At 37.3% G+C, this 26,834-nt stretch overlaps 1 protein-coding gene across 9 annotated transcripts in view; it reads right to left on the reverse strand.

The window, feature by feature from the left end:
• Positions 1–26,834, reverse strand: part of CCNH (cyclin H) — a 51,266-nt gene that overhangs the window by 18,458 nt on the left and 5,974 nt on the right. For 4 of the 9 annotated variants that reach the window (XR_001363136.1, XM_014543940.1, XM_014543939.1 and 1 more), the window contains exons 3-8: positions 25,242–25,315; positions 23,777–23,987; positions 19,559–19,722; positions 9,122–9,192; positions 4,596–4,707; positions 1,434–1,509 (exon numbers count right to left, since the gene is read on the reverse strand). Coding sequence is in view for 7 of the 9 variants with exons in the window: in XM_014543940.1 (XP_014399426.1) it covers positions 1,434–1,509; positions 4,596–4,707; positions 9,122–9,192; positions 19,559–19,722; positions 23,777–23,987; positions 25,242–25,315 (708 nt within the window). In the remaining 2 variants the exon portion in view is untranslated. Of the gene's footprint in view, positions 848–1,433; positions 1,510–4,595; positions 4,708–9,121; positions 9,193–19,558; positions 19,723–23,776; positions 23,988–25,241; positions 25,316–26,834 lie in introns of all 9 variants that reach the window. The other 5 variants (XR_001363137.1, XM_014543941.1, XM_014543942.1 and 2 more) reach the window with 3 other exon arrangements.

Here is a 26,834-nt window from a genome sequence, read left to right on the forward strand (position 1 = left end):
TATTAATAGCCAACATTTATTGAACACTTAGTATACAGAGGCATTATTTTCCCCTGGGGAAAAAATAGGCACAGAGCTTTAGTAATTTGCCCAAAGTGGAGGTAGCCATGATTCACACCAAAGTAATCTGGTGCTAAAGTCTGTGCATTTATGTCTACTTCTTTCTATTTAAAATAAATTTCTAGAATAATATACTTAATCTGAAAATTTTCTACTAACTGTAACACATTTATATGGTAATCTAACAGGTTAATTATAAAACTGAACATACAATTTGCTGCTACCCAACCTTTAGGTTTTTAATCTAGACAACTACTAAAGACTGCCTGTTTGATTTCTTTTTAAGAAAACCATTTGGAGATGTTTTCAGTTAACTAATTGAGGAAAAAAATACCTGGGTCACTAGCTTTCATACATTCTGTAGTTAAGTGGTAACATAGCTAAGTACATCAGATGGCATTTGAGAAACCACATATAATGGTGCCTTTTTTCACAAGGGCTGTTTGCTTATTTGCCTATGTTGTTTTAAACAAAATGCAATAAGTTACAGCTTTGGCTACTATAGGAAGACTAATTTAATTATTAGTCATGGGGGTGGGGGTCAGATTATCCAAACCAGGTGCTATTCTGGGTCCTTTGAACATACCTTATTTTACATCAAGCTACCCTGGAAGGAAAAACTTTCAAATAAATAAAGTTTACTGTACTTTGATGCTTCCACATTATTTCATTTTTAAAGAAATTTAAATGCCAGATATGCTTCATCCTTCTGTTGATTTGTTAGCATTGACAAATCAATTTCAAATGGTTAGAGAGAATCTACCAGGTCATCATCAGTCCATTCTTCCTAAGGAAAGAAGATGCAATAAGGATAACGTTATATTGAAGCATAACCAATATTGTTTACCTCCTTGCCTCCCTTTATGAAAATGTTCTTTTAATATGCTGATTACAGAAGGTAGATAAATCAGGAATATTTATAGTTAGTTGTTTATAGGCATGGTCCCACAGACTACTCTGATGACAGGACAAAGGTTATAGTTCTGACCTTCTGCCTCTGATTATTCATTTATATCTGACTTGCCAGGTTACAATTTCTTTTTAAGGACAGGAGAAGAATCCTTGGAGACTAAAAATGTATAGCATGTATGTCTATCCCTGCTGCTTTTAATGACCATAGGAAGGATTCTTCAGCAAGCAACTATTATACTGCTTCAGAACACACTAAGGCAGAAGTGAGAAAAATCTCTAATAATGGACCATGTACATGGAGGAGGATGCAAAAAAGTATGAATGCTTTCTAATACACACACACACACACACACACACACATCTATATATATATATATACACATATATAATGCTTGCACTCTGGAAGAATAAAATCTTAATAGTATGGTCATACCAGAATGCACAATAAGAATAATAGATACCTTTGGAGAACATACCTCCTCATGTTTGGATTTCTTTGAGACATAATCATCATCTTCATAGCCTTTCCTCTTCTTCCTGTAATTAGGCAACCATCAAGAAGCAATGTAATAAACGGCAACATAGTCTTGCTAATTTATTTTATAGTTATATGAAACACATTTTCTGAAAACAAAGCCTGGATACATGGAAAGAGATGAAGAATTATAAAGACAGTATCTTTCAAATTAATCCTTAAATTCAATGTAATTCTAATTAAAACCCTAATAAAATTTTTCATGGAACTCATCAAGTCTAAATCTGAAAAAGAAGTGTGGGGACTGTATCACAGTTCTCATCAAAACATCATACATAAAAGCTATGATAACTAAAAGTGTGGTATTAGCAAATACTAAAACAGATTAACACATTTCGTACCGCTCAGGAGTTTTCCCGTGTTTCGCGCGCCATCTGTTAAGGACTGCTCACGAGTGTTCTCGTTTTTCACGCCCATGGAAAAAGGAGCGAATCTAGATACTTATGTAAATTTTGTTTGGTCCCTCTTCATAGAGGAAAATGTTTTACGCAGTACCATACGTTAAAAAAGTACTAGGAACTTTAATTGTTTAATTGTTTTTGTAAATAAAAATGTTATAATTATTGAAAAACAACACCTAAAGTGCATTATGATCTGTAGTTATGATGATTTAAATAACGTGCAGTTTGCCCAAAAACGTGCGGTCCCTGGAGTATGTCTTAGAGATTTCTATGCGGTACGCAATGTGTTAAAATGGTTAGATAGGTAAAACAACTATATATAGGAATTTAATCTGTAATAAGGCAAATTATGAAATATTTAAAAATGGCTGTTACAACAGGTTATTTGAAAATATGAGATTTCTACCTCAGATCATTCACAATTCTAAACGTTTTTAACAGTTGAAAAGGCAAACTAGGTTAAGAAAAGGTATTTAGATATAAAAGCATAATGCAAATGATGAATTTCCTTACATGTCACAAAGTGAAACAACAGAAGAAAAATAGGTGTATAATAAGTATATAAAATATAGATCTACAAATCAAGAAAGTAACACCAGAAAATTGAGCAAGGGTTTTAAATAAGCAATATAGAAGAAATACAAATGATTGTTAAACATACAAATGTTAATGCCTCAGAGTAATAGGGGAAATGCAAATTAAAATACTAATTTTTTTTCATCCAGACAAGGAAGAGTTAAAGATACTATTAAAAGTTGTATTATATGTGTGAAAACATCGATAAAGAGAAAAACTTTATTTCATACACTAATACAGGAGAAAAGGCTGGCAAAGGTGAACACTGTAAGTTACCTCTGAGGACGAAACGGGGGTTTCGCTTTTGGTCAAAGAGAATTTTGGTTTACCTGTACTGATTGACTGACTTTCATAATGATGATATAGACGAAAACAAATATTTTATCTTAAAGTAGTGCTTACAAGTGTGGTCCATTAACCATTTCCAGTGTGCAATAAATACAGAAACTGAGCGTGTGTTTAGAAACTTTTATAGAAATTTGATAAATTATGACTATCAAATCTAATAAAATTTAAGCTTGTATTATATGTCTTTTTTACTCATTTTTTAGTAATTTGTTATATTTTATAAACATATAGGTCTGTAATGAATTAAAAACAACAACAGTCCTTTACAGTTTGAGAAGCACCCTTCAAGTCCACATAGAAATGTAGAATCTGCTTAGCACAGTACAAAGTGGGTGGTAAATTTGAGTAAGATGTAAACTCTGGCAATTATGAATTTTAGGCTATGGTCCATTCAATTAACTAGCTAGAAGGGTAAGATTAATAAATTCTATTGTTTAATCCAGAGGTTGAAAAATTTTGTGTTGAAGGGACAGATAGTAGATATATTATGCCTTGTAGGCTATAACCATCAGTTTCTGCCTCAAATACCCAACTCTTCTTCTATAGTGTGAAAACAGCCATAGACAGTATGAAAACTAAGTGTGTAGTTACGTTCCAATAAAACTATTTCTAAAAACAGGTAGTGGGGCTGGATTTGGCTCATGGGCTATATAGTTTGCCAAGCCATAGTTTAAGCCCATTTCAAATCTCTTGTAAAAAGAAAACTACCAGTGCTGCAATTCAGTAATCCCCCTTATCTATGGGGGGTGGGTGGGTGGGGGAAATTGTTCCAAGACCCCCAGTGGATGCCTGAAATTGCAGACAGTACCAAACTATAGATATTGTTTTTTCCTATAGATACAAACCTATGATAAAGTTTAATTCTAAATTAGGCACAGTAAGAGATTAACAATCTATAATAATAAAAGCATAATATGCTAATTAGACCAGACAGCCAAACCTTCCAGACAAAGCCAGGGCTGCAAACCGCCGTGGGAGGGCTGAGCCCCTTGCATGAATTTTGTGCATCGGGCCTCTAGTAACTAATAAAATGTAATAACATACTGTAATAAGTTATGCAGTCTCTCAAATTACCTTATTGTACTGTACATACAGTGTGGATATGCTGGACAAAAAGATGATTCACGTCCCAGGTGGAACAGAGTGAGACATTGCATGATTTCATCATACTACTCAGAATAGTACACAATTTTAAAATTTATGAATTATTTCTGGAATTTTTCATTTAATATTTTTAGACCACAGTGGACTATTTTCACTCATTGAAGTCAACATTCTTTTCTTCTCTGTAATCATTCCTGTTAGTTACCAATGAAACCCAGGAGTGAAATCAACCAATTTTAAGTTCTATGCTAAGCCACAGTTTACAGTTTTTCTATTCCTATAACCTGACCAGATTCTCAACTGTTTAAACTCCTAAAAGATTACATTTATGTAGATCCTCCAATTGCAAAGCATAAGGATCCTGAATATGGTGATTTCCACATACAGCCTACAAGTCACTAAGAGACATTATGGGTATTCTTTATGGCTGCAAAAAAAGGTCTAACAGCACATTTTACTATCGGTTCCATCTTTAATATAGTTTACCTCTGAAAGAAAATATGCCATTTCCCTACCTAGAGTAGTTAAAATAAGTTTGGAACAGTATACTTGGTCCTCAGACAAGATCTTAAACCTGCAAAAAATCCAAAAATTAAAAGGGCAAGAAGTTCAGGGAGTCCCATTATCTATTTTTGAATAACACTCTCCCAACTACTTACGTAATTACGTTAAGTGCAAGCTCAGCAGAATGACATCTCTCCAACTTCTGCTTCAAAACAGCAACTTCTTCAGGTCTCGGTGGTTCATATTTCTTTACCAAGTTTCTCATGCCTATGCGGAGAAAAAAATTAGCCCATATAATAAAAGCCTAATATGCAAATTGTTCAACTGGGAGTTCCACTGCTCGCTATGACGTATGCTGACTACCAGGGGGCAGCACGGAATGTGGTGGGTGCCAGCAGTGGGCGGCAGTGAAGGTACTACTGGCTCCGATGACAGCGGGACTGCGGCGGGATGGTGGAGTAGGTGAGCTGGCGGCACTAGGCCAAGGTGGGTGGGAGCAGGGGCTCAATCGCCCCGCAGACGGTGACCGGCAGGGGGCCCAGCCCCAACTGATCGCCCCACAGGTGGGATGGTGGAGCAGGTGGGGGGGGGGCGGCCCTGCAGGCCACCCCGAGGGACCCCACCCAGGCACGAATTCGTGCACTGGGCCTCTAGTACTAGATAATAAGCCTTGTTCTCATAAGGTAGTAGAATATTTTTTCACATTGTTATGGAACAACAAAACACTCTTGAAATGATGTGATTCTCCTTTTCAGGATTTGTACTCTGCATTATAATATAATGAACACCATACTTCTAGCTCAAATAATTATAGCTGCCAGCGCTTATGCTATATTACATATAGCATAAAGATAAGCATGCCCTACAATATAGTATTTTTTTCCAAATCCTATTGTGCTCAGTTTTAAAGCTTTTTATAGTAATTCCTTCATGATTTAGTCAACATGCTTTCCCTGACACCAACCATATTCATAACATTCTATCCTGGGTCAAGAGTGTACTTATTAACAAAGGAAACCATCTATAATCTATAATAATCAATAATAACAAAAGCATTATATACTAACTAGTGGCCCAGTGCATGGATTCGTGCACATTGAAAGGAAATTAATTAGAATAAATATTTTAATATTTAATCGGGCTCCCTCCTCTCTGGTTCCGGGGTGCGTCACCCTGAGAACCCCCGCTGTCAAGTCACAGCAGCTCGGTAGCTCCTGTGTTGAGCATCTGCCTCCTGGTGGTCAGTGTGTGTCATACTTACCGGATGGTCGGACGGTTACTTAGCCTTTTATATATATAGATTGGACCAGACGTCCTTCCAGAGGAAGCCCAGTTCCTGGGTGCCTGCCGACAGCTGGAGGGAAGCCCGGGTCCCGGGTGCCAGAGGGAAGCCAGTGCCAGCAGCTGGGGGAAGGCCTACTCTTGCATGAATTTTGTGCACTGGGCCTCTAGTTATCCTATATAATAAAAGCCTAATATGCAAATCAACTGAACAGCAGAACGGCTGGTCACTATGGTGTACACTGACCACTAGGGGACAGACGCTCAATGCAGGAGCTGCCCCCTGATGGTCAGTGTGCTCCCACAGGGGGAGCACTGCTCAGCCAGAAGCTGGGCTCATGGCTGGTGAATGCAGTGGCAGTGGCAGGAGCCCCTCCCGCCTCTGCTGCAGGTGGGCGGGAGCAAGGGGTCCTGGACTGCGAGAGACCCGGACTGCAAGACGGATGTCTGACTGCTGGCTTAGGGGATTGGGCCTAAGCTGGCAGGAGGACATTCCCTAAGGGGTCCCGGTCTGTGAGAGGGTGCAGGCCAGGCTAAGTGACCCCCTCCCTTCCCCCCAGTGCATGAATCTCGTGCACCAGGCCTCTAGTTACATAATATGTAATAAAGGGAGGAAGCATAGTAAAAATGTATTAATTGATGATTCTCTGCTTTAATAAAATATATAACCCACGTAATGAAACATCAAGAAAACAAAAAATGTCCTTTATAGGCTTAAAGCAAACTACTATGTCAGTGACTTTATAATTGCAGAAACCTCCTCTACCTAAACTGTTTGTTATCCAACAACAATAAATCAAATAATATAAGTATCAAAATTTATAAAGGAAATGATGAGAGATCCAGGGCTTATTATTAGCCAGCCACATGCTCCAAATGGGTGACTATTCCACTGACTTATTTCATAATGCAAATAAAGCAGTGTTTTCAACTGAATTAATACTGTGACTCAATGCCCCAGGATAGTATCTTGGTTCTGCAAAAAGATGGATAAGATACCTTAATATTGTTAAAGTTCTGAGTATTTCATCAAGAGCTATTCCTATTTCATGTTAAAAGAAAGGGAGTAAAATTAAGAAGAAATCAGCAATAAAACTGTCAGCTATAAAATGATCACAGTTTATTATCTTTTAGGCCCCTTCTAACTACTAAATTCCATGTTCCAATTTATAGCTTTGGAAGTGAACCCTGTAGTAGTATAACTGAAAACCTATAATTTATCATTCATAAATCAATTGAAAGGGGGAAGCTCTTAAGATCACTTCAAACAGATAGCAAGAAATAATGCTTCTATGTCCTGAAGCATTTTAAACTTTAAAAACATAAAAATTATACCCATTTTCTATTATCATCTAAGATCCAGATCTTCAATCTCAAATTTTACTGGTTTATTCAGCATTTAATTAAACTACGAATTTAATTAACAAGGACATTGGCACAAAAAGTTTTGGGGAAAAATACAATTTACTTTTAATCCTAAAGAGTAGCCAAGTAGCCATGAGCATTCAGTGCCACAGACAAGAATGAAGAACAGACGGGGGCTGGCTAATCCAGCCAAATCCGTTAAGTGGAGGTTCTACTCAACCCCTAGAACAGTTTCTCAACATCAGCACTATGATAGTTTGGGCTGGTGAATTCTTTGTTGTAAGGGGCTATATTAGTTTCCTGAGGCTACTATTAAAAATTGCCATAAACTTAGTACAGCTTAAAATAACAAACATACCTTTCTTAGTTCTGAAGCCCAAGAATCTGAAATCAATTTCACTAGGCCACAATCAAAATGTTGGCAAAGCCACCCACTCTCAAGAGGCCCCAGGGCAGGGGTGGTGAACCTTTTTTATGCCAAGGGTCATTTGAATAATTATAACATCATTCGCCAGCCATACAAAATTACCAACTTCAAAATTAGCCTGCTCGCACAATTTGCAATAGCTAAGATTTGAAAACAGCCTAAGTGCCCATCAGCAGATGAGTGGATTAAAAAAAATGTGGTACATCTACACACTGGAATACTACGCTGCTATAAAAAAGAAAGAACTCTTTCCATTTGCAACAGCATGGATGGACCTGGAGAGCATTATGCTAACCGAAATAAGCCAGTCGGAGAAAGATAAATATCACATGTTTCACTCATTTGTGGAATATAATGAACAGCATAAACTGATGAACCCAAAAATAGATCCAGAAACAAAGACACATGGAACAGATCATCAAACCTCAGAGGGAAGGCAGGGGAGGGGGGGGAGGAGGGTAAGAGATCAACCAAAGGACTTGTATGCATGCATATAAGCATGACCACTGGACACAGAAGTAGGGGGGGTGAGGTCATGTGTTGGCGAGTGGGAGCAGCCAGGGAGAGGTCAATGGGGGAAAAAGGAAATATATGTAATATTTAAATAATAAAGAATTTAAAAAAAGAATTAGCCTGCTGTATTTGGTCAAACATTTAATTAATTCATCCCTAATGCCTAGACAGGACAAGGCCCTCCAGCTAGACTATCCCCACTCCTACCCCAGGGGGAAATTGATTCCTTCCCTTTTCCAGCTTCAGGTGGCTACCAACATTCCTTGGCTTGTGGCCATAATACTCCAATTTTCAAGGCTAGCATCATCAAATCTCCCTCTGCTGTCTTCACATTGCCTTCTATGTGTCACACCTCCCTCTCTGCCTTTTTTAACAAGGACTCTTGTGATTGCATCTAGGCCTTACCTGGATAATCCAAGATAATCTCCCCATATCAAGATTCTTAACTTTATAACATCTGCATATATGTTAAGATTTATAGTCTCCAGGGATTAGGACATGAATATCTTTGAGGGAGATATTTTTCAGCTTTCCAAGGGACTTTACTGTGAATTATAAGATATTTAGCAGCATTCTTACTTCTACCTACTAGATGCTGATAGCAGCCACCATCACGCCCCAAGTGTGACAGCCAAAAAGGTCTCCAGATATTGCAAAAATAGCAACCAGTTGAGAACCACAGTTTTTGTAATATTAACTAACAAAATGACTAGCAAATGACACATGCTAACTAACTAGTTAAAGCTGATGTATCTATAAAATAGAAGCTCCAAATTTAAATATCCCTAAATTTAGTTTCCTATAGATCTTTTTCAGTGCCTATCACATATTTGGTTACACTTTAAAAGAACCCTATTTTAAAACTTAACCCTTTCTAAATCTGATTGTATTTTTACTTTCTTAAGTTCTATATGTATAAAAACTGCTTTTTGTGTATCTTCTATTTGTTCCCCACCAATATATCCTTCATGCCTCCATGATACAATTAATTCAATGACAGTAAACATAAACAATCTGTTATCTCAAGTTAAATATTAAGATATTTTACAAAGTAACTTTGTTATAGAATATTTTATAAAGTTTTCTTTTACTTACTTTTCATTACATCTAATAACTGTGACAAGCAAGTTCTGTTCTCTTTCAGCATCAGACTTTCTGATAAATAACTGGTAAAAAAGGAAAAAAGTTGTAATCTATTAGACACACACACAGCATCTTGAAAAAACCTGACAAATTATTTTCCTCCATGTTCATTTCATCATCAAGGTCAATTAAAAATTTTTTTCTTATTGATTTTAGAGAGAGAGAGGGAGGGAGTTTGGAAGGAAGGGAGGAAGAAAGGGAAAGAGGGAGGAAAAGGGCACAAAACACTGATTTGTTGTTCCAGTTATTTATGCATTCATTGGTTGATTCCTGTATGTGCCCTGACCTGGGATCAAAACAATAACCGTGGGTATATGTATCAGGATGACGCTCTAACCAACTGAGCAACCCGGCCAAGGCTCATCATCAAGGCAATTTTAAAATTAATTTATTCACAATGTATTAAAAAACAGTAATTTGAACTCCACAAAGCTATAATGTATAGCTCTTATAGTCTTACTGATTTGCAATTTATATTACATTAAAAGGTGTTTAATTTCTGTAATATATAAGCTTAGAGGTATGAAAATAACAGTAGCAACAGTTATTACATTTAATGTTAAGTGTTTAATATATAAAGTTTATGAGTCTGAACCTCATTTTACAAATGAGGACTCTAGTAACAGACAAGTCATGACGATGTAAATTGCCCAATATAAAGCAAAGAAGTAAAAGACGTGGAACCCGGCACAAGTGAGGATTTTCTCTCCTTACTACCAAGTCCATGTTAATTACAGTTGTTCCTGGGACTTAGCTATTCCAACCAGTAAGAATATCACCCCATGCCTTACAATTCTATTACATCTTATTTACATCGAGTCCAAATCAAAGGTATTAATAGTTTTTCATGGATGAATATAAAGCTCAATTACCCATTTTTTTTTTAGAACCAATGACAGTAGTATGAAAGTGTAATCTTTAAAGTGTGTACTCTGAGGTTTTATGTACCTGAATTTGATCTATAATTGATAACAGCCCAAGTGAACATTCTTAAGGCATAAGTAACATTTCAAAGATAAACACAAAAACATTAATTCTTCTCTTGGGTAAAATAGTTACAAAAATAGATTCTTTAAGAAACTGTGTTGAGATATGTGTTTTCAACTATCCAGATTATTTAAATTATATTAGAGGTTTTGTTTGTTTTTTAATTCAGGGGAAGAGAGAGGAAGAGAAAGATAGAAACATCAATGATGCGAGAGAATCACTGATCGGCTGCCTCCTTCATGTCCCCCCACTGGAGATCGAGTCCACAACTGAGGCATGTGCCCTGACTGGGAACTGAACCTCGACCTCCTGGTTCACAGGTCAACACTCAACCACTGAGCCATACCAGCCGGGCAAATTATATTAGAGTTTTGATAATTAAGTTTAATATTAGATTTTCATCATCTATTGTGGGAGATAATTTTAGATATAGAAATCAGTAACTCCCTTTACAACTAATATATTACTGGTTATCAGTAATTAAAAACAATTTGTTTTCCTTTTCCCCTTTCTTGTAAAACTCCTTCTTAAGTATAAAAATAATGCATTTGGGTCTAAGAGTTAGCTGACCACATTCTTTAACTCTGAAATTTTTTTAAGTTAGCAACTTTTAATTTCAATCTTGAATTAGAATTTTAATTTTGATTTAAAAAATCCAAAGGCAAGCAAGAATATCTAAGCAGTCAAACTAGGAAATAAGAAATAAAGCTCTAAATCCAATAAAAAGAAGAAAACCTAAAACTAACGACAGAACATCCTATGAGTAATAATCTAAAGCATCCAGAATATAACAATAGCACAAGGGCTTTCTATCCTTTTTTGAAATCAGGAATAATGTAAAAGCAATTATCTTACTTTCTTTCAGGGTGGCAGAGTAGGTTAGCATTGTGCCCGCCTCCTCCCACGACCATATAAAAACTACAATAAAGTTATAGAACCATCATAGAAAACCATCTTTAGAACAGGATAGAAAACAGAAGCCACACCAAGACTGGTAAAAGGGATAGAGATGCAAAATGAGCTGTTCCGTCACCCAGGGTGTGGCAATTAAGAATTAGAAGGGAGACTTCCATTCAAGATGGTGGAGAAGGTAAACATGGTACTTGCATCCTCCCAAAACCACATTAAAATTACAACTACAGAACAACCATCATTGAGAACCATGTGAAATCTAGCTGACATAAGTCCTATAACTAAGGGTATAAAGAAGAAGCCACCTTGAGATTGGTAGGAGGGCGGAGATGCAGAACAGAGTGGTCTGCACCCCTGTGTGGTGATTAAAAATCACAAGGCATATCTTGGCTGTGGAGGTCCCAGTAGGAATTAAGGAGTCCTAGCCTCACACTAGGCTCCCCAGCCCAGAGTCGTAGTCTTGGGAAGAGAAGATCCAATAACTTCTGGCTGTGAAAAGCAGTGAAGATTGTGGCTGAGTAAGAGGGAGGGCTGCTGGAGTCCCAGGCTGTCCTCTTAAAGGGCTCATGTATGGACTTACTCCCTGAGATCCAGCACTGGGGCAGCAGTTGGAAAGGCACCACAGACATTCAAGAAGGAACTGAATTGTCTGGCTTTGGGGCAAGGGCTGGAGGGTTAGCTTTCTCCCACATAGAGTGCAGGCAGAGGCTACTGCTCCTTTGCTGAGCCCTCCCCCTGCAGATGCAGACAGGCACCACATCTGAGTCTCCATCAACGTGTTTAACACTGTGCCCTGGAAATTTCCCGAGACCTGCCCCACCCTACTTGTTGGCCCACCCAATCGACTTCCAATGGCTTTTCCATATACACATCCTGTCTTGGCTTATGATCTGGATTTTCCTATATTCTCTCAAAGGTTCACAAACCCCAAACAAGCAACATCTGGCCTCAGCATGCTGCTTACCTCTTGCTAAGTGGGCACTAGCAGCCAGACTCAGTTCACAGCCTGGCCTCTCCTGGGCAACTCCAAGCCCAGCACAAGTAACAATCAAATACATATCTTTTTGAGGCTCATGCTGGGTGGCCTTGGGCAGAGCACAGATGGTAGCTGACCATGGCCTACACCAGCCGTGGGCAAACTACGGCCCGCGGGCCGGATCCGCCCCGTTTGAAATGAATAAAACTAAAAAAAAAAAAAAAGACCGTACCCTTTTATGTAATGATGTTTACTTTGAATTTATATTAATTCACACAAACACTCCATCCATGCTTTTGTTCCGGCCCTCCGGTCCAGTTTAAGAACCCATTGTGGCTCTCGAGTCAAAAAGTTTGCCCACCCCTGGCCTACACCTTCCAGGAGGCCCCAGAGACAGTGCAACATGGTAGCTAGCTTCAGACCATGTTGAAGTATCACCTACTACTCCACAAGTGACACACTCAAGGGGCGGACACTGCTGGCACCAGAGCTCTCTGCTGAAGCAAATTCTGCTCTATAGGGTCAGCCCCTGCATAGCAGCTCCAATACTGTAGTTGCTAATCGGCCTGGGAGTTGATCCCTCCCATTCACAAACCAATAGCAATCAAAGCTCAACTACAACAGGAGGGTGCACACAAGTCGCATGGGGTCGCACTTGAAGCACCCAGCTCAGGGGACCAGAGAGGCTGCACCACTGGTCCCTACAGGACACCTACTACATAAGGCCACCACAGCAGCAAATCTACCTAAATACATAGAAACAAACACAGAGAGGCAGCCAAAATGGTAGACTAAGACACATGTCCCAAATAAAAGAATGGGAGAAATCTCCAGAAAAAAGAATTAAATGAAACAGAGGCAAGCAAACTACCAATTACAGAGTTCAAAACAATGGTTATAAAAATGCTCATTGGATGCAGTGAAAATTTCAGCAGCATAAAAAAGGACATAGAAACCATAAAAGAGAACTAGTAAGAAATGAAGAACATAACAACTGAAATTAAGAATATACCAGAAGGAAATCAACAGCAGATTAGATGAAGCAGAGGACCAAATCAGTGATTGGGAAGGTAAGGTAGCAGAAAACACCCATTCAGAGCAGCAGAAAGAAAAAAGAATTTTTTTTAAAAAAAGAGAAAATAGTTTAAGGGACCTCTGGGACAATACCAAGTATAACAACACCCTCTTTTTAGGGGTACCAGGAGGAGAAGAGAAAAAGCAAGGGACTGAGAACCTATTTGATAATGACTGAAAACTTCCCTAATCTGGTGAAGAAAAAAAGCTCCGAAGTCCAGGAAGTATAGAGATGAACACACCAAGACACATCTAATTAAAATCCCAAAGGTTAAAGACAAAGGGAGAATTTTAAAAGCAGCAAGAGAAAAGCAGTTAGTTACATACAAGGGAGCTCCCATAAGACTGTGAGCTAATTTCTCAACAGGAACTTTTTCAGGCCAAAAGGGATTGGCACAAAATATTCAAAGTGATGAAAAGCAGGAACCTACAACCAAGATTATTCTACCCAGCAAAGCTATCATTTAGAATTGAAGGACAGATAAAGAGCTTCCCAAACAAGAAAAAGCTAAGAGATAAAGGAGTTCATCATGACCAAACCAGTATTGCAAGGTATGTTAAAGTATCATCTTTAGGAAGATCAAAAATATAAATGAACTGGTAATACATACATACCTATCAACAATTACTTTAAGTGCAAATGGATTAAATCTCCAATCAAAAGACTGACTGAATGGATAGCTGAATGGATATGAAAACAATACCATCACATGCACTGTCTGCAAAAGACTCACTTCTGATCAAGAGACATATACAGACTAAAAGTAAACGGATAGAAAAAGACGTTTCATGAAAAAGGAAAGAAAACAACGAAACAAAAGCTGGGTCAGCAATATTCATACCAGACAAAATAGCCCCTAAAACAACGGCAATATATATAAAGAGACACAAAGAAGGACCCAGTAATTCCACACCTGGATATTTATCTGGAGAAACTCAAAACACTAAATCGGAAAGACATATGCATCCATATGTTCACTGCAGCATCTATATATATAAAAGCCTAAGTGGTCGTCCAACTGGTAGCTATGACACGTAATGACCACCAGGAGGCAGAGGCTCCGACCGGTAGCTATGATATGCACTGACCACCAGGGGGCAGATGCTCAACATAGGTGCTGTCAAGCTGCGGTGACTTGGCAGCTCCAGTTCTTGGGTGATGCACCTGGAACCAGAGAGGAGGGAGCCCAAATTCAGGGTGCGTCACCCAAGAACTGCCCTCTCGCAATCCAGGACCCCTCGGGGGATGTTGGAGAGCCGGTTTCGGCCCAATCCTTGCAGGCCAGGCCAAGGAATGCCACCAGTGCACGAATCCATGCACTAGGCCTCTATCTATTTGTAAAAGCGAAGATATGAAAGCAACTTACGTGTCCATCAATAGATGAATGAATAAAGAAGTGGTGCATTTATACAGGGTGGGGCCAAAGTAGGTTACAGTTGTTCATATGTAAAAAAAAATAATACAAGAATACACTCTGTTTTGCATACCCACCACTGTAAACCTACTTTTGCCTCACCTTGTACAATGAAAGATGACTCAGCCATAAAAAAGAATGAAATCTCGCCATCTGCCACAACAAAGATGTACCTAGAGAGTATTGTGCTGAGTGAATTAAGTCTGAGAAAGACAAATGCCATATTATTTCACTTATATGTGGAATCTAAAAAAGTAAACAAACAAGCAGAATAGAAACAGATTCATAGATGCAGAGAATATTTTGATAGTTGCCAAATGGGAGGGGAGTTGGGGGCTAGATGAAAAAGATAATGGGATTAAAACGTACAAATTGGTAGTTACAGAACAGTTATGGGGATGTTACTTATACCATAGGGACTATAATCAATAATAATGTAATAATTATGTATAGTGTCATATGGGTACTAGTTTATTAGGTGATCACTTTGTAAGTTACATAAATGTCTATTTACTAGGTTATACATCTGAAACTAATAGGACACATACTAATGAGGCCACTCTGACCACACTAGGAGATGTAACAGATAAACTTAATACACAGAAAGACACATGGAGGTAGCCAAAATGAGACAGAAACAAGTCTCAGATGAAATAATGAGACAAAACTTTAAAAAAAAGAACTAAATGAAATGGAGGCAAGCAATCTACCAGATACAGAATTCAAAACACTGGTTATAAGGATGCTCAATAAACTTAGGAGAACAGATGAAGTCAGTGAGAACACACACAAAGAGGAACCATTAAATAAACAGTCAGAAATTTAGAATATAATAACTGAAATGAAGAATACATTAGATAGAATCAACAGCATATTAGATAAAGCAAATAATCAAATCAGTGATTTGGAATACTAGGCAGCAAAAAATACCCAATCGAAACAGCAAAAAGAAAAAAGAATAAAAAATGTGAGGATAGTTTAAGGTACTTGTGGGATAAGATTAAACATTCACTACTTGCATCATAGGGGTACCAGAAGAAGAGTAAGAGTATGGGACTGAGAAAATGTATATGTGTGTATATATATATATATCTATCTCCATCCCTTGCCAATGTTGGAGCACCTAAATATGTAAAGCAAATATTGATGGACATAAAGGAGAGATCAACAGTAACACAGTAATAGTAGGGGACTTTAACACCCTATTGATATAAATAGACTGATTATCCAGGCAGAAAATCGACAAGGAAACAGTGGCCTTAAATGAAACATTAGACCAGATGCATGTAATTGATATTTTTAGAACAGTTCACTCAAAAAAAGTGATCTAAACTGTTCTAAAAATTGATATTTTTAGAACAGTTCACTCATTCTTTTCAAGTACAATTAGAACATTTTCCAGGATCGACCACATGTTAGGCCACATTTAAGAAGACTGAAATTATACCAAGCACCTTCTCCAATACAATGTTAAGAAACTAGAAATCAATTACAGAAGAAAATGGAAAAACACAAACACATGGAGGCTAAATAACAAGCTACTAAACAATGAATGGGTTAACAATGAGGGTCAAGAAAAAATCAAAAGATACCTTGAGACAAATGAAAGTGAAAACATAACAACCCCAAATCTATGGGATATAGTTCTAAGAGGGAAATTCACAGTAATCCAGGCCTACCTCAAGAAACAAGAAAAATCTCAAATAAACAATATAACCTTACACCTAAAAAGGAACTAGAAAAAGAACGAAGCCCAAAATGAGTAGAAGGAAATAATAAAGATCAGAGCTGAAATAAAATAACAGTCTAAAAACATATAAAAGATCATTAAAACCAAGAGCTGTGTTGTTGTTTTGAGAAGATAAAGAAAAGTGATAAACCTTTAACCAGACTCATCAAAAAAAAAGAGAACCAAAATAAAATCAAGAAGGCTTAATGACTGACAACACAAGATGCACAGGATTATAAGGAAATACTATGAACAATTATATTCCAACAAATTAGACAACCTGGAAGAAACATACAATCTTTGAAGACTGAATCAAAAAGATACAGAAAATATGAACAGACCAATTAACTCCTAATAAAATCAAATCGGTAAAAAAAAAAAAATCCCAACAAAAAACTTTTGGACCAGAAAGCTTCACAGGTGAATTTTAACACACATTCTAAGAATTAACACCAATTCTTCTCAAATCATTCCAAAAAAATTAAAGAGGAGGGAAGGGTCCCAAGCTCATTGTGTGAAGCCAATATTAATTACCTTGAACTCAGAACCAGACAAAGACATTATAAAAAAAGAAAATTAAATTTTAAAAAGAAAGAAAAAAAATTATAGGCCAAAATCCTTAATGAACATAGATGCAAAAATCCTGAACAAAATATTAGCAAACTAAATTTAGCAATACATTTAATAAATCATAAACCATAATCCATTGGGACTTATTCTTGGGATGCAAAGTTGGTTCCATATCCACAATCAATTAATGTAATACACCACATAAACAAAATGAAGGATAAAAATCATATCAATAGATGGAGAAAAAGCATTTGACAAAAGCCACCATCCATTTATGATAAAAACTCTCAGCAAAGTGGGAATAGAGGGAACATATGTTAATATAATAAATGTCATACATGACACATCCACAGCTGACATCATACTCAAGGTGAAAAGCTAAAAATGTTTTCCTTAAGATCAGGAACAAGACATCCTTCCATTTTTATTCAACATAGTATTGGAAGTTCTAGCCACAGCAATCAGACAAGAAAAAGAAATAAAAGGCATACAAATTGGAAAGGAAGAAGTAAAGCTGTCACTATTTGCAGCTGACTTGCTACAACAAGAACCCTAAAGCTTTCCCCAAAAAACTACTAGAACTAATAAATGAATTCAGTAAAACAGCAGGATACAAAATTACTGTTCAGAAATCATTTGCATTTTTAAACATCAATAACAAACTATCAGAGAAGTTAAGGAAAGAATTCCAACTGCATGAGGGGGAAAAAAAAAGAAATACACTTAACCAAGGAGTTAAAAGACCTGTACTAGTACTTAGAAAATTACAAGACAATGAAAAGACAAATAAATGGAAGCAAATACCATGTTCAAAGATAGAAATAATGAACATCGTTTAAATGTCCATACTACCCAAAGCAATTTATAGAATGAATGCAATCCTTATCAAAATACCAGTGGCAATTTTCACAGAATTAGTACAAATGATTCTAAAATTTATATGGAACCACAAAAGACCCCAAATAGCCAAGCAATCTTGATAAAAAACTACAAAGTTAGATGTATCATGCTGCCTGATATCAAACTATACTACAAGGCTATAGTAATAAAAACAGCATGTGTAGATCAATAAAATAGAATAGAGAGTACAGTCTAGAAATAAGCGCACGCCTATATAGACAAAGGAGACAAGAATATACAATGGGGTAAAGACAGTCTCTTCAATAAATTGTGTTGGGAAAACTGGACAGATACATGCAAAAGAAAATAAAACTAGACCACTTTCTTAGACCATATAGAAAAATAAACTCAAAATGGTTAAAGACTAAACATAAGACCTGAAACCATAAAACTCCTAGATAAAAACATTGGCAATAAACTTTTGTACATCGCTCTTAATAAGTCTCCTCAGGCAAGGGAAACAAAATAAAATATAAACAAATGGGACTACTGCAAACTAAAAAGGTTTTGCACAGAAAAGGAACACATAAAAAAATTCTGTATCGCTAAGAAAAATTTCACCACTGAAAAATATGCATGTACTCTCTATATGATACATAAACACATTAATCAAACATTTGATTATCTGAATTCTAGAAAGAGGCTTTCTTCCCTTAGAGACTGAAAGCCTCACACCTGAACTCCACTGATAATCAATTATTTGCATGAATATCTTTTTTAATTAAGTCAAGGATTTATATATTATTATTACATTCCTAAAGGATAGTACAGTTTAGGCAATCAGTAAAGGTTTGCTTAAGTAATTAGACAGATGTATAAATCACTTTGGGATTAAATGTATGTATTTATATACAGTTGGCAAGCTGTATTTGTAGAGAAGAGGCATACCATAAATTAAGCAAAATGCAAGCCCACAAATCCTTATCTTGGGTTTGTTTTGAAATTAAAAGTAACCTGGTGTATATACTATGATGTCCGGGGCAGTATTCTGTAATTAGTAATATTAATATTTCACAAGAAAACATATTCCCATTAAATGAAAGACTAAATCAACGTCTGCTCATGTCTGCTGCCCCATATCAATGGATTTTGAAATTACGGATGAGGGATGACATGTAGAACACCTTCCTCAGCTATTTCAAGGATTAAAATAAATCAGAACTTCAAAGATCTTAAAAAAATTTAATATAAAAGTTTAAAAAGTTGAGTTTGCTGCCAGACTGTGCTGGAGTTATAAATACAAATAATACAGGAATAATAATATTTAATTAATCTGTACTGAAGATATTTTTATAAGAATCAAGTGAATTCAATTTATGTAAAGTGCTTATCATAGAACCTGGTTCTCATTGTGCATTTATGTATTAAGTATTACTATTTACAACTGAATTGCAATTCATTTGGACATTCTTTAAAGTACTATTCATTCAATAAATCTTTACTAAATTCCATATGCCACACATGCTTTATAGCAGGAGAATAATGATAAATCAAGGCAGACATATTTTGGCACTCATGTTGATCACTACTTCACAAAACTTTTAAATTTGCCATATACTGATAGCTGTTATCAGTCTTTTGAAGATCAACCTGATTTACTTCTATTTTAGTCACAAACGAATCCACTTAGCTCAAAAATATCATACTCGATTTTTAAAGATTTCCTTAAAAAGTGATTTCATTTCTTCCCTCAGCTGCCCTAACCCTTCCAGCCATAGGAGATATAAAGGACTATATTCACAAAATGAACCTTACTTAAAAACTCAGATTCCAGTAGAGAATAAACTAAGTGACTGAATGATCTAAGTTAAAACACAAATTAATACCTTTCCATAGTAATTCCTGCTCTGGAAGCACTGGATAAAATGGCAGTCAGGGCGATTTGAGAAGGTGTGTATAAAAGGTAAGCATCCGTCAGCGCAACTCTATTAAGAAAGTCATCTGCTGTTTTCCTCAAAATCTCTGGATTCTCCAACATGGGATAGCGGGTCTAGAAAGAAAGTTTGCAAATGTTATTACTTATGAGGGTTTAATGAAGTGACAGTTCAAAATATTTATATTAATCAGAAATTAACACAAGATGCTTTTATAAAACTTTTTTCTATACTCTAGTAACAACAATCTTTCCATTATTTTGTACTCCACATTAGAATGTACTGAAAGTGCAGTTGTTAAGAAATATATGCTTTAAAATAATATAGCTCAAGTTCCCAGCATAGTACATGGCTATTCTGATTTATGTTAATCCCTCTTTTTGTCCTTTTCCACAAAAGGAAGTATGGGAAAGGAGGCTCTTAGAAATTCCACTGGGTCTGAAGTTGACCCAAGAAATACATACTTCCCAGGTAATCCAGGTGATTCAGATGTAAGACAATATTTAGGAACCAAAGCACCACCTCATTTTGATTTGAAATTCCTCTACTTAACGTTTACTTTTGGAAAGAAGCAAAAGGAAATAAATCTTGGTTTAATTACAGAATTATTTTTAGAATATGCCTAAGAAATATGGAAGTTCCCATATTTCCTGACAATTCTTACCCTTTAACATGAGCTCTAAATCCTTGGATTTACTGTAGATACCCACAATCAGCTCCAAAAGCAGTAAGAAATCTTTTCCATAATCTGAAACAAAAATTCAGATATAGCCTTGGCCTGTTTTGTTCAGTAGTTAGAGGTCGGTCCTTGGACTGAAGGGTCACAGGTTCAATTCTGGTCAAGGGCACATACCTCAGTTGCAGGCTCCATCCCCGACCCTGGGTCAGGGTGCATGTGGGAGGCAACCAATCGATGTGGCTCTCTCACATCAATGTTTCTCTCTCTCTGTCTCTCCCCCTTCCTTCAACTCTAAAAATCAATGGAAAAAAAAATCCTCAGGTGAGGATTCACACACACACACACACACACACACACACACACACACACACACACACAAAATCAGATACAATTGCGTAGTCACACCCAGGTGTAGTCATTATCCCAAAATGCCTAACCTCTGACATTCCACTTTTCCCAATACATTTGCTCAATTATTTCACAGCTATCTTTGTCTTCCTCCTTAGAACTTTTGGTCTCTATCTCTCTACTTGTTTCTACTCACCCGTGTTCTCTGGTCCTTATTTCCCTCCTGATTTCTCTGCACTATATGTTGCCAACACATTGCTGGCAGAAGTTCAACAAGTGAATTCAACAAACCTCCTGTTTTGCAATCATACCTAGATTTCTGGTGCTGCTAGAGAAAACAATACAACTAAGAGGTCTGGTATTATTATTATAAACTAGAGGCCTGGTACATGAATTCCTGCACAGGTCGGGTCCCTCGGCCTGGCCAGCGATTGGGCCAATCAGGGCCGTGTCACGGGAAGTTGGCCGGCCAGGGGGATGGACCATGGGAGTTTGGCTGTGGGAGCGCAGAGACCACCAGGGGGCAGCTCCAGCATTGAGTGTCTGCCCCCTGGTGGTCAGTGCGTGTCATAGCTACCGGCCAGTCATCTGGTCATAACGGTCACTTAGGCTTTTTATAAATATAGATTTAGGTTCCCTTATCTTAGCAAGGCTCTCAACACTGCCTACCTATAATGTTCCATAGAAAACATGTTCTATTTTTCAGTGTCTATGTTACACATTCTCCATCTCTCTCAATGTTTTTACTAATTCTCAGAAACTCTATCACTCATAGAAAATGATATCTGCTCTTAACAAAGAAACTCTGTGTCCTGCACCACTAAATTTCCAGGCATAACACTGTTTTCCTCTTCCCTGCCTTAAAAGAGCGACTGTTCCAAGGCCAATCCTTGTACCTTGCTTTGAAACCCACGGCAGGCCCTTCTACCTTACTCCAAAGAGAAACTTGAGCTACAGATTTTCCACCTTTCCGTTTAAGCTTTCTCTCATTACCAGCTCCCCACATCAGTTTCTTCCACAAAACAAAACTCAACAGAAAGCCGTCCCTTTCCTCTCTTTCTAGCAGTTCCCTCATCTTCTCAATAACCCCATCTTCTTTTTCCACTTCAAAGACAAGCTGTCTAATCCAATTTACATATAACTGTTTGCTCACTTATTTATTCCCCAAATGACTCCAATCTGCTTTCACCCTGCATACACCACAGAGACTACTTTCACCCAGATCACTTTTCTGGCACTAAATCCAGCAAGCGTTAACCATCTACTTTTACTCTGCCTAAATTCTGAGTTGCTCAAATTCATCTTCTAAAAGTTTTCTACTTCCTTTCACTTTTCTAGAAAGTCCTACCTCGCTGGGTATTTTTCAGTCTTCTTACTAGATTCTTATATTTCTCTACCTACCCTTTATATGATCCTCATTTAAATTTTCCACTTTCAGTTTTCCTGGGGCAATGATGCCCGAGTCTAGCCATTGTCTCTTACCTCCAGATACAAATGACTACCCACCTGGATGTGTTGCAGCCAATGGAAATTCAGCAGGTTTCAAACCAATTTCATCAACCCCCGGATCCCTCTGCAGAACCCCCACTCCCCCGGGGGGTCGGGGTCCTCACTCTCTTTATGTAATTAAACCTCAAGGTCTACTGATTCTGTTTACTATCTCTGAAGTCCATTAAGCTCTCTGTACCCCCTACTGCTACATGAGTCAAACTAACAGCATAGTAACTGGTATCCTTTCATCCATTCTAATACATTCTCCTCATTACCATGACACATACAGATGTGCAATAAGTATATGATGCACACTGATGCATGAATTTGAAAACATGATTTGTTTAAAGGAGTAAACTTAATTTGACCTTCTCCAGACTTAACCTTTCACTGGCTTACCCCTGCTCTATTCAAAACCTTTAACATCACTTCCAGTCTTGGCTCCACCTTCCACTCAGGCAGCACTCTGTGGCAGTCTTCCCCTCTATCTCTAAGCTGTTTAGGTTCTTTAGTGCACCATGGTTCTTGAATCTGGGCCTTCAACTGCAGAAGTCCTACTGGGATGCTCTTTCACCGCCAAATTGCTACTCATGCTATGAACTTCATTTTCCCCCACCACTGCTTTTCAAGAAAGTGGAGGGAGTGGAGGGCGGTGAAACATCAATGTGAGAGAGACACAAGGACTGGTTGCCTCCACACACTCCCCTACCAGGGGTGGGGAGCAAACCCACAACCCAGGTACATGCCCTTGAACAGGAATTGAACCGGAGACCCTTCAGTGCATGGACTGATGCTCTAACCATTGAGAAACACTAGCCAGAGCTGAACTTTATTTTTATTTACTTTTTTTGAACTTCACTTTAAAATGACACTTTCTCAGAACTATCTTCCCTTCCTCTCAATCTGCTATCTCCTTCAAACGTATCCTGTATTTTCCTCTCTGTAACACTGAGCACAATGAATATATGATTATTTTTCCCATTAGATTATAAGGCATATAAATGTTGAGGCTGTTCTTGGCTTCATCATCGAGGACGATGTTTGGCATATAGAAGGTACCCAAATTTCACCTTTTAAATGAGATGAATGAACCAGTTTCTGATTCATGTTTGACTTTATGCTGACTATCCAAGTCCTTTTTCAGGGTCAAAACAAAAAAAACAAAACGTAAGGCGTTTTTATCGATATTTATTTACTTACATTTTTTACGCCTATACTTTGATTCCAGTTCACAATGTACTAAAACTAGAAGTCACTTAACAATTTTCTAGTTTAAAATTAAGAATTTTTTTTAAGGTTCTTTAAATAAGATCTATGACAGTATACTTCAGAGTTACAAGAGTGATCTTAAGTTTTAAAAGCATTACTCTAAATTCACAATGTTCTTTCTTATGACCCCTGAATCAGTATTTGCAGATCTACTAAATCAGAAGCTCTGGATCTGCAGCCCAATAAGGAGTTAACAAGCCCTCCAGGTGATTCCTGATGTACACTGAAGTTTGAGAACTACTGCCATGGAGGTCCAGGCCATGCTCATTTTTTAGCTGAGCCCATATTTTAACAATTAAGATAATTAAAAGTTATGATAGAATTTTGGATTCTTTTGCTTATAGAGTACACTCTACTAGTTTACTTTTTACCAAAAAGATTACCTTTAAATCAATGAGAAAGCCTTCAAATGGTCTATAAGGATTGTGGACAATAAGGTGGAAATTAAGTTGCTGTATAAGAAGCAGTTCATATTCCAAAATCTGTTCAAGTGCCTTCTCCTTTCCAAGAGGGCTCTCCCGCAGATTTCCAACAAATTGTAGACTAGATACATTGAATTCATCCACTTTGCAGGCCAAAAATGCACATGTGAGCCTAGAGGAAAATATAAGGAATATGATGAGGGAATCTTAAATTCAGAATAGAATGCAAATCTAAATTACCCTTTACTAGAAAGTAATTTTCTCTCTCACACATAACCAGGGAAAAGTATATACTTTGAAAAATATGTAAATATTTTATTCCTAAAACTACATTCTAAAATTGACTAATATTCACAAGTGACTATAGCAGGCATTATAGGATATATAATATATATGTATATACATATATGTATATATGTATACATATATACATATACATATATACACATATATACAGAGAGAGAGAGAGAGAGGAGAGAGAGAGAGAGAGAGAGGGAGGGAGGGAGAAATAGTTTTGTTAAAAGTTTTAAATCCATAGGAAACTATAAAATTAGGTTGAACTGTGCAGTACTGCCACAGCATTCAACCATTACTGACATATTGGCAGTTTCATATAGTTCAACCTAAATATCTGGAAGAACAAAGTAATTGAGGAATAGGAGTACTTTGTATCATGAAATACAGATGGAAGAGAAAAATATACAATAGTACACATATATATATACCATATGAATATGGGATAAAAGATAGGTTAAAGAGCTACCTTTGTGGAAGGCTTATCAGTGGAAGTCTCCAAGGGTATTTAAATAGGGAATTATTAACTTCCGAACAAACGTATGCAACTCTCATAACCAATAATAAAATCACCACAAAAATCAAGATTGGAAGTAACAAGGGCTTGATCTAGATTGGTAGAAATGGGAAAAAGGAGAAAAAAAAAAAACAGGGACAATGCAATTGACAGAAAGCTCTTTGATGAGTCTCATACTATTTTCAATTTTACCTTTAATGATAAGCATAGTGCTCAGCAGAGCTCAGAAACACAAAGACCTTTGTTCAATTTAAATTAATCCTATATGGACCTATAAGACTTGTAAACTAAATGGATGTAGAAAGACAGGAGTTACCACTAATGATTCTCACTCAGCAACTAGGAGACGAAAGGTACCACTAACAGAAAGAGGTATTAGGGAAGCTAGCTTGGAAAACACACACAATTTGAATCTGGACAAGTTAAACTTCAGATGCCATCAGTATTACAGGGAAGTGTTACAGATATATAAGAAGTATGCTTCGGGATCTTCAGTTCAGAATAGAATGCAAGTCTAAATTACCCTTTACTAGGAAGTAATTTTCACACACACACTCAAGTGGTATAAAGGTCTTCTTAAATAAAAATCAATAAATTAGACAGACTTATACTCACATTATTATCCGGGGGTGATATTCCATTACTGAGTTATTGAGATAAAAACGCTTGAAATACATACAAGCTGTACCCTAAGGTTAAAAAAATATATATTATCAGAATCTATTCACACATACATTATATGTTAAATTTAGTTAAAAAAAATTATTTGCCGAAAGTTTCTTTGAAAACATGTATTTGCAAAGAACTATGCACCCCTATCTTCATTGCAGCATAGTCATGGTGGCCAAGACATGGAAACAACCAGTGTCCTTCAATAGGATTGGCTAAAGAAGATACAGTACAGATATACTATGAAATACTAGTTAGCCATAAGAAAAGATGAAATACTGCCATTGCAACAACATGGATGGACCTTGAGAATATTATACTAAGCGAAATCAGTCAGAAAAAGCTAAGAACCATATGATTTCACTCATATGTGGGATATAAAACTGAAACTCATAGACACAAACAGTAGGGAAGTTACCCGAAGGAAGGGAGGGTCAAACGGTAACAGAAGATGATTTGACTATGAGTGGTAGGCCCACAATGCAATATACAGATCATGTATCATAGAAATGTATCACTTAAAAACCTACGTGATTTTATTAACCAATGTCACCTCAATAAATTTACGTTAAAATTTTTTTTAAGTTATTCATACAAAATATCAAACCTTAATTCTTCTTTAATCAAAATAACTGTGATGAAATGTTACAGAAACACCACAGCCAAGACCCTTTGTTGTCCTTTACCACCCACCCTGGGTTATCCTTCCTATGGTTATTGGCTTATTAAAAAAATGTGATTATTTTGGAATTCAGATTAATAAAAGTGGCCCAATTTAGAAAAATTTAAGGAAGAAAATGATGTTCACAGGTTAACCAGTCAATGTAAAAATATTAAGTATAACACAGTTGGGGCAATAAGCCTTCTCTCTAAATCTACTCCAGGTCTGTGATATTAACCATGGTTGCTGCTACCAAACCAAACAGTAGAAGCAGCACCTACTGTTTACTGACTGCAAGCATGTGCCAGGCTCTGTGCCACACACAAAACTACCATCTTGTTTAAACCATACAACAGCCGATGAAACATTGCTATCTTCACTCTACGGAGAAGAAAACTGAGAGTATCAATGAGTTAACTGACTTGGTCAAGGTCACACATCTTAATAAGGGACAGGGCTGGATTCAACAAAGACTTGCCAGCACTTTTAACCACTATGTCATATGGCTAGAACCAATGAAATAAACATTTATCTATTTCATGATAGAAAAAAGGAGTATTTCCTTTTATATATTTTACTAGAGGCCCGGTGCACAAAAATTTGTGCACTCGGAGGGTGGGGGGAGGGGGGTCCCCCAGCCCGGCCTGTGCCCTCTCACAGTCTGGGACCCCTCGGGAGATAACGACCTGCTGGCTTAGGCCTGCTCCCGGGTGGCAGAGGGCAGGCCCAATCCCTAAGTGCAGCCCCTGGTCAGGCTCAGAGCAGGGCCGATTGGGGAGTTGGGGCGCCGCCCCGTCATGCACAGAGCAGGGCGGATCGGGAGGTTGCAATGCCACCCTCAGTCACGCTCAGGGTAGGGCCGATTGGGGGGTTGGGCC

Source organism: Myotis brandtii, unplaced genomic scaffold, assembly GCF_000412655.1.
Source record: "Myotis brandtii unplaced genomic scaffold, ASM41265v1 scaffold344, whole genome shotgun sequence".
NCBI classification, from domain to species: Eukaryota; Metazoa; Chordata; class Mammalia; order Chiroptera; family Vespertilionidae; genus Myotis; species Myotis brandtii.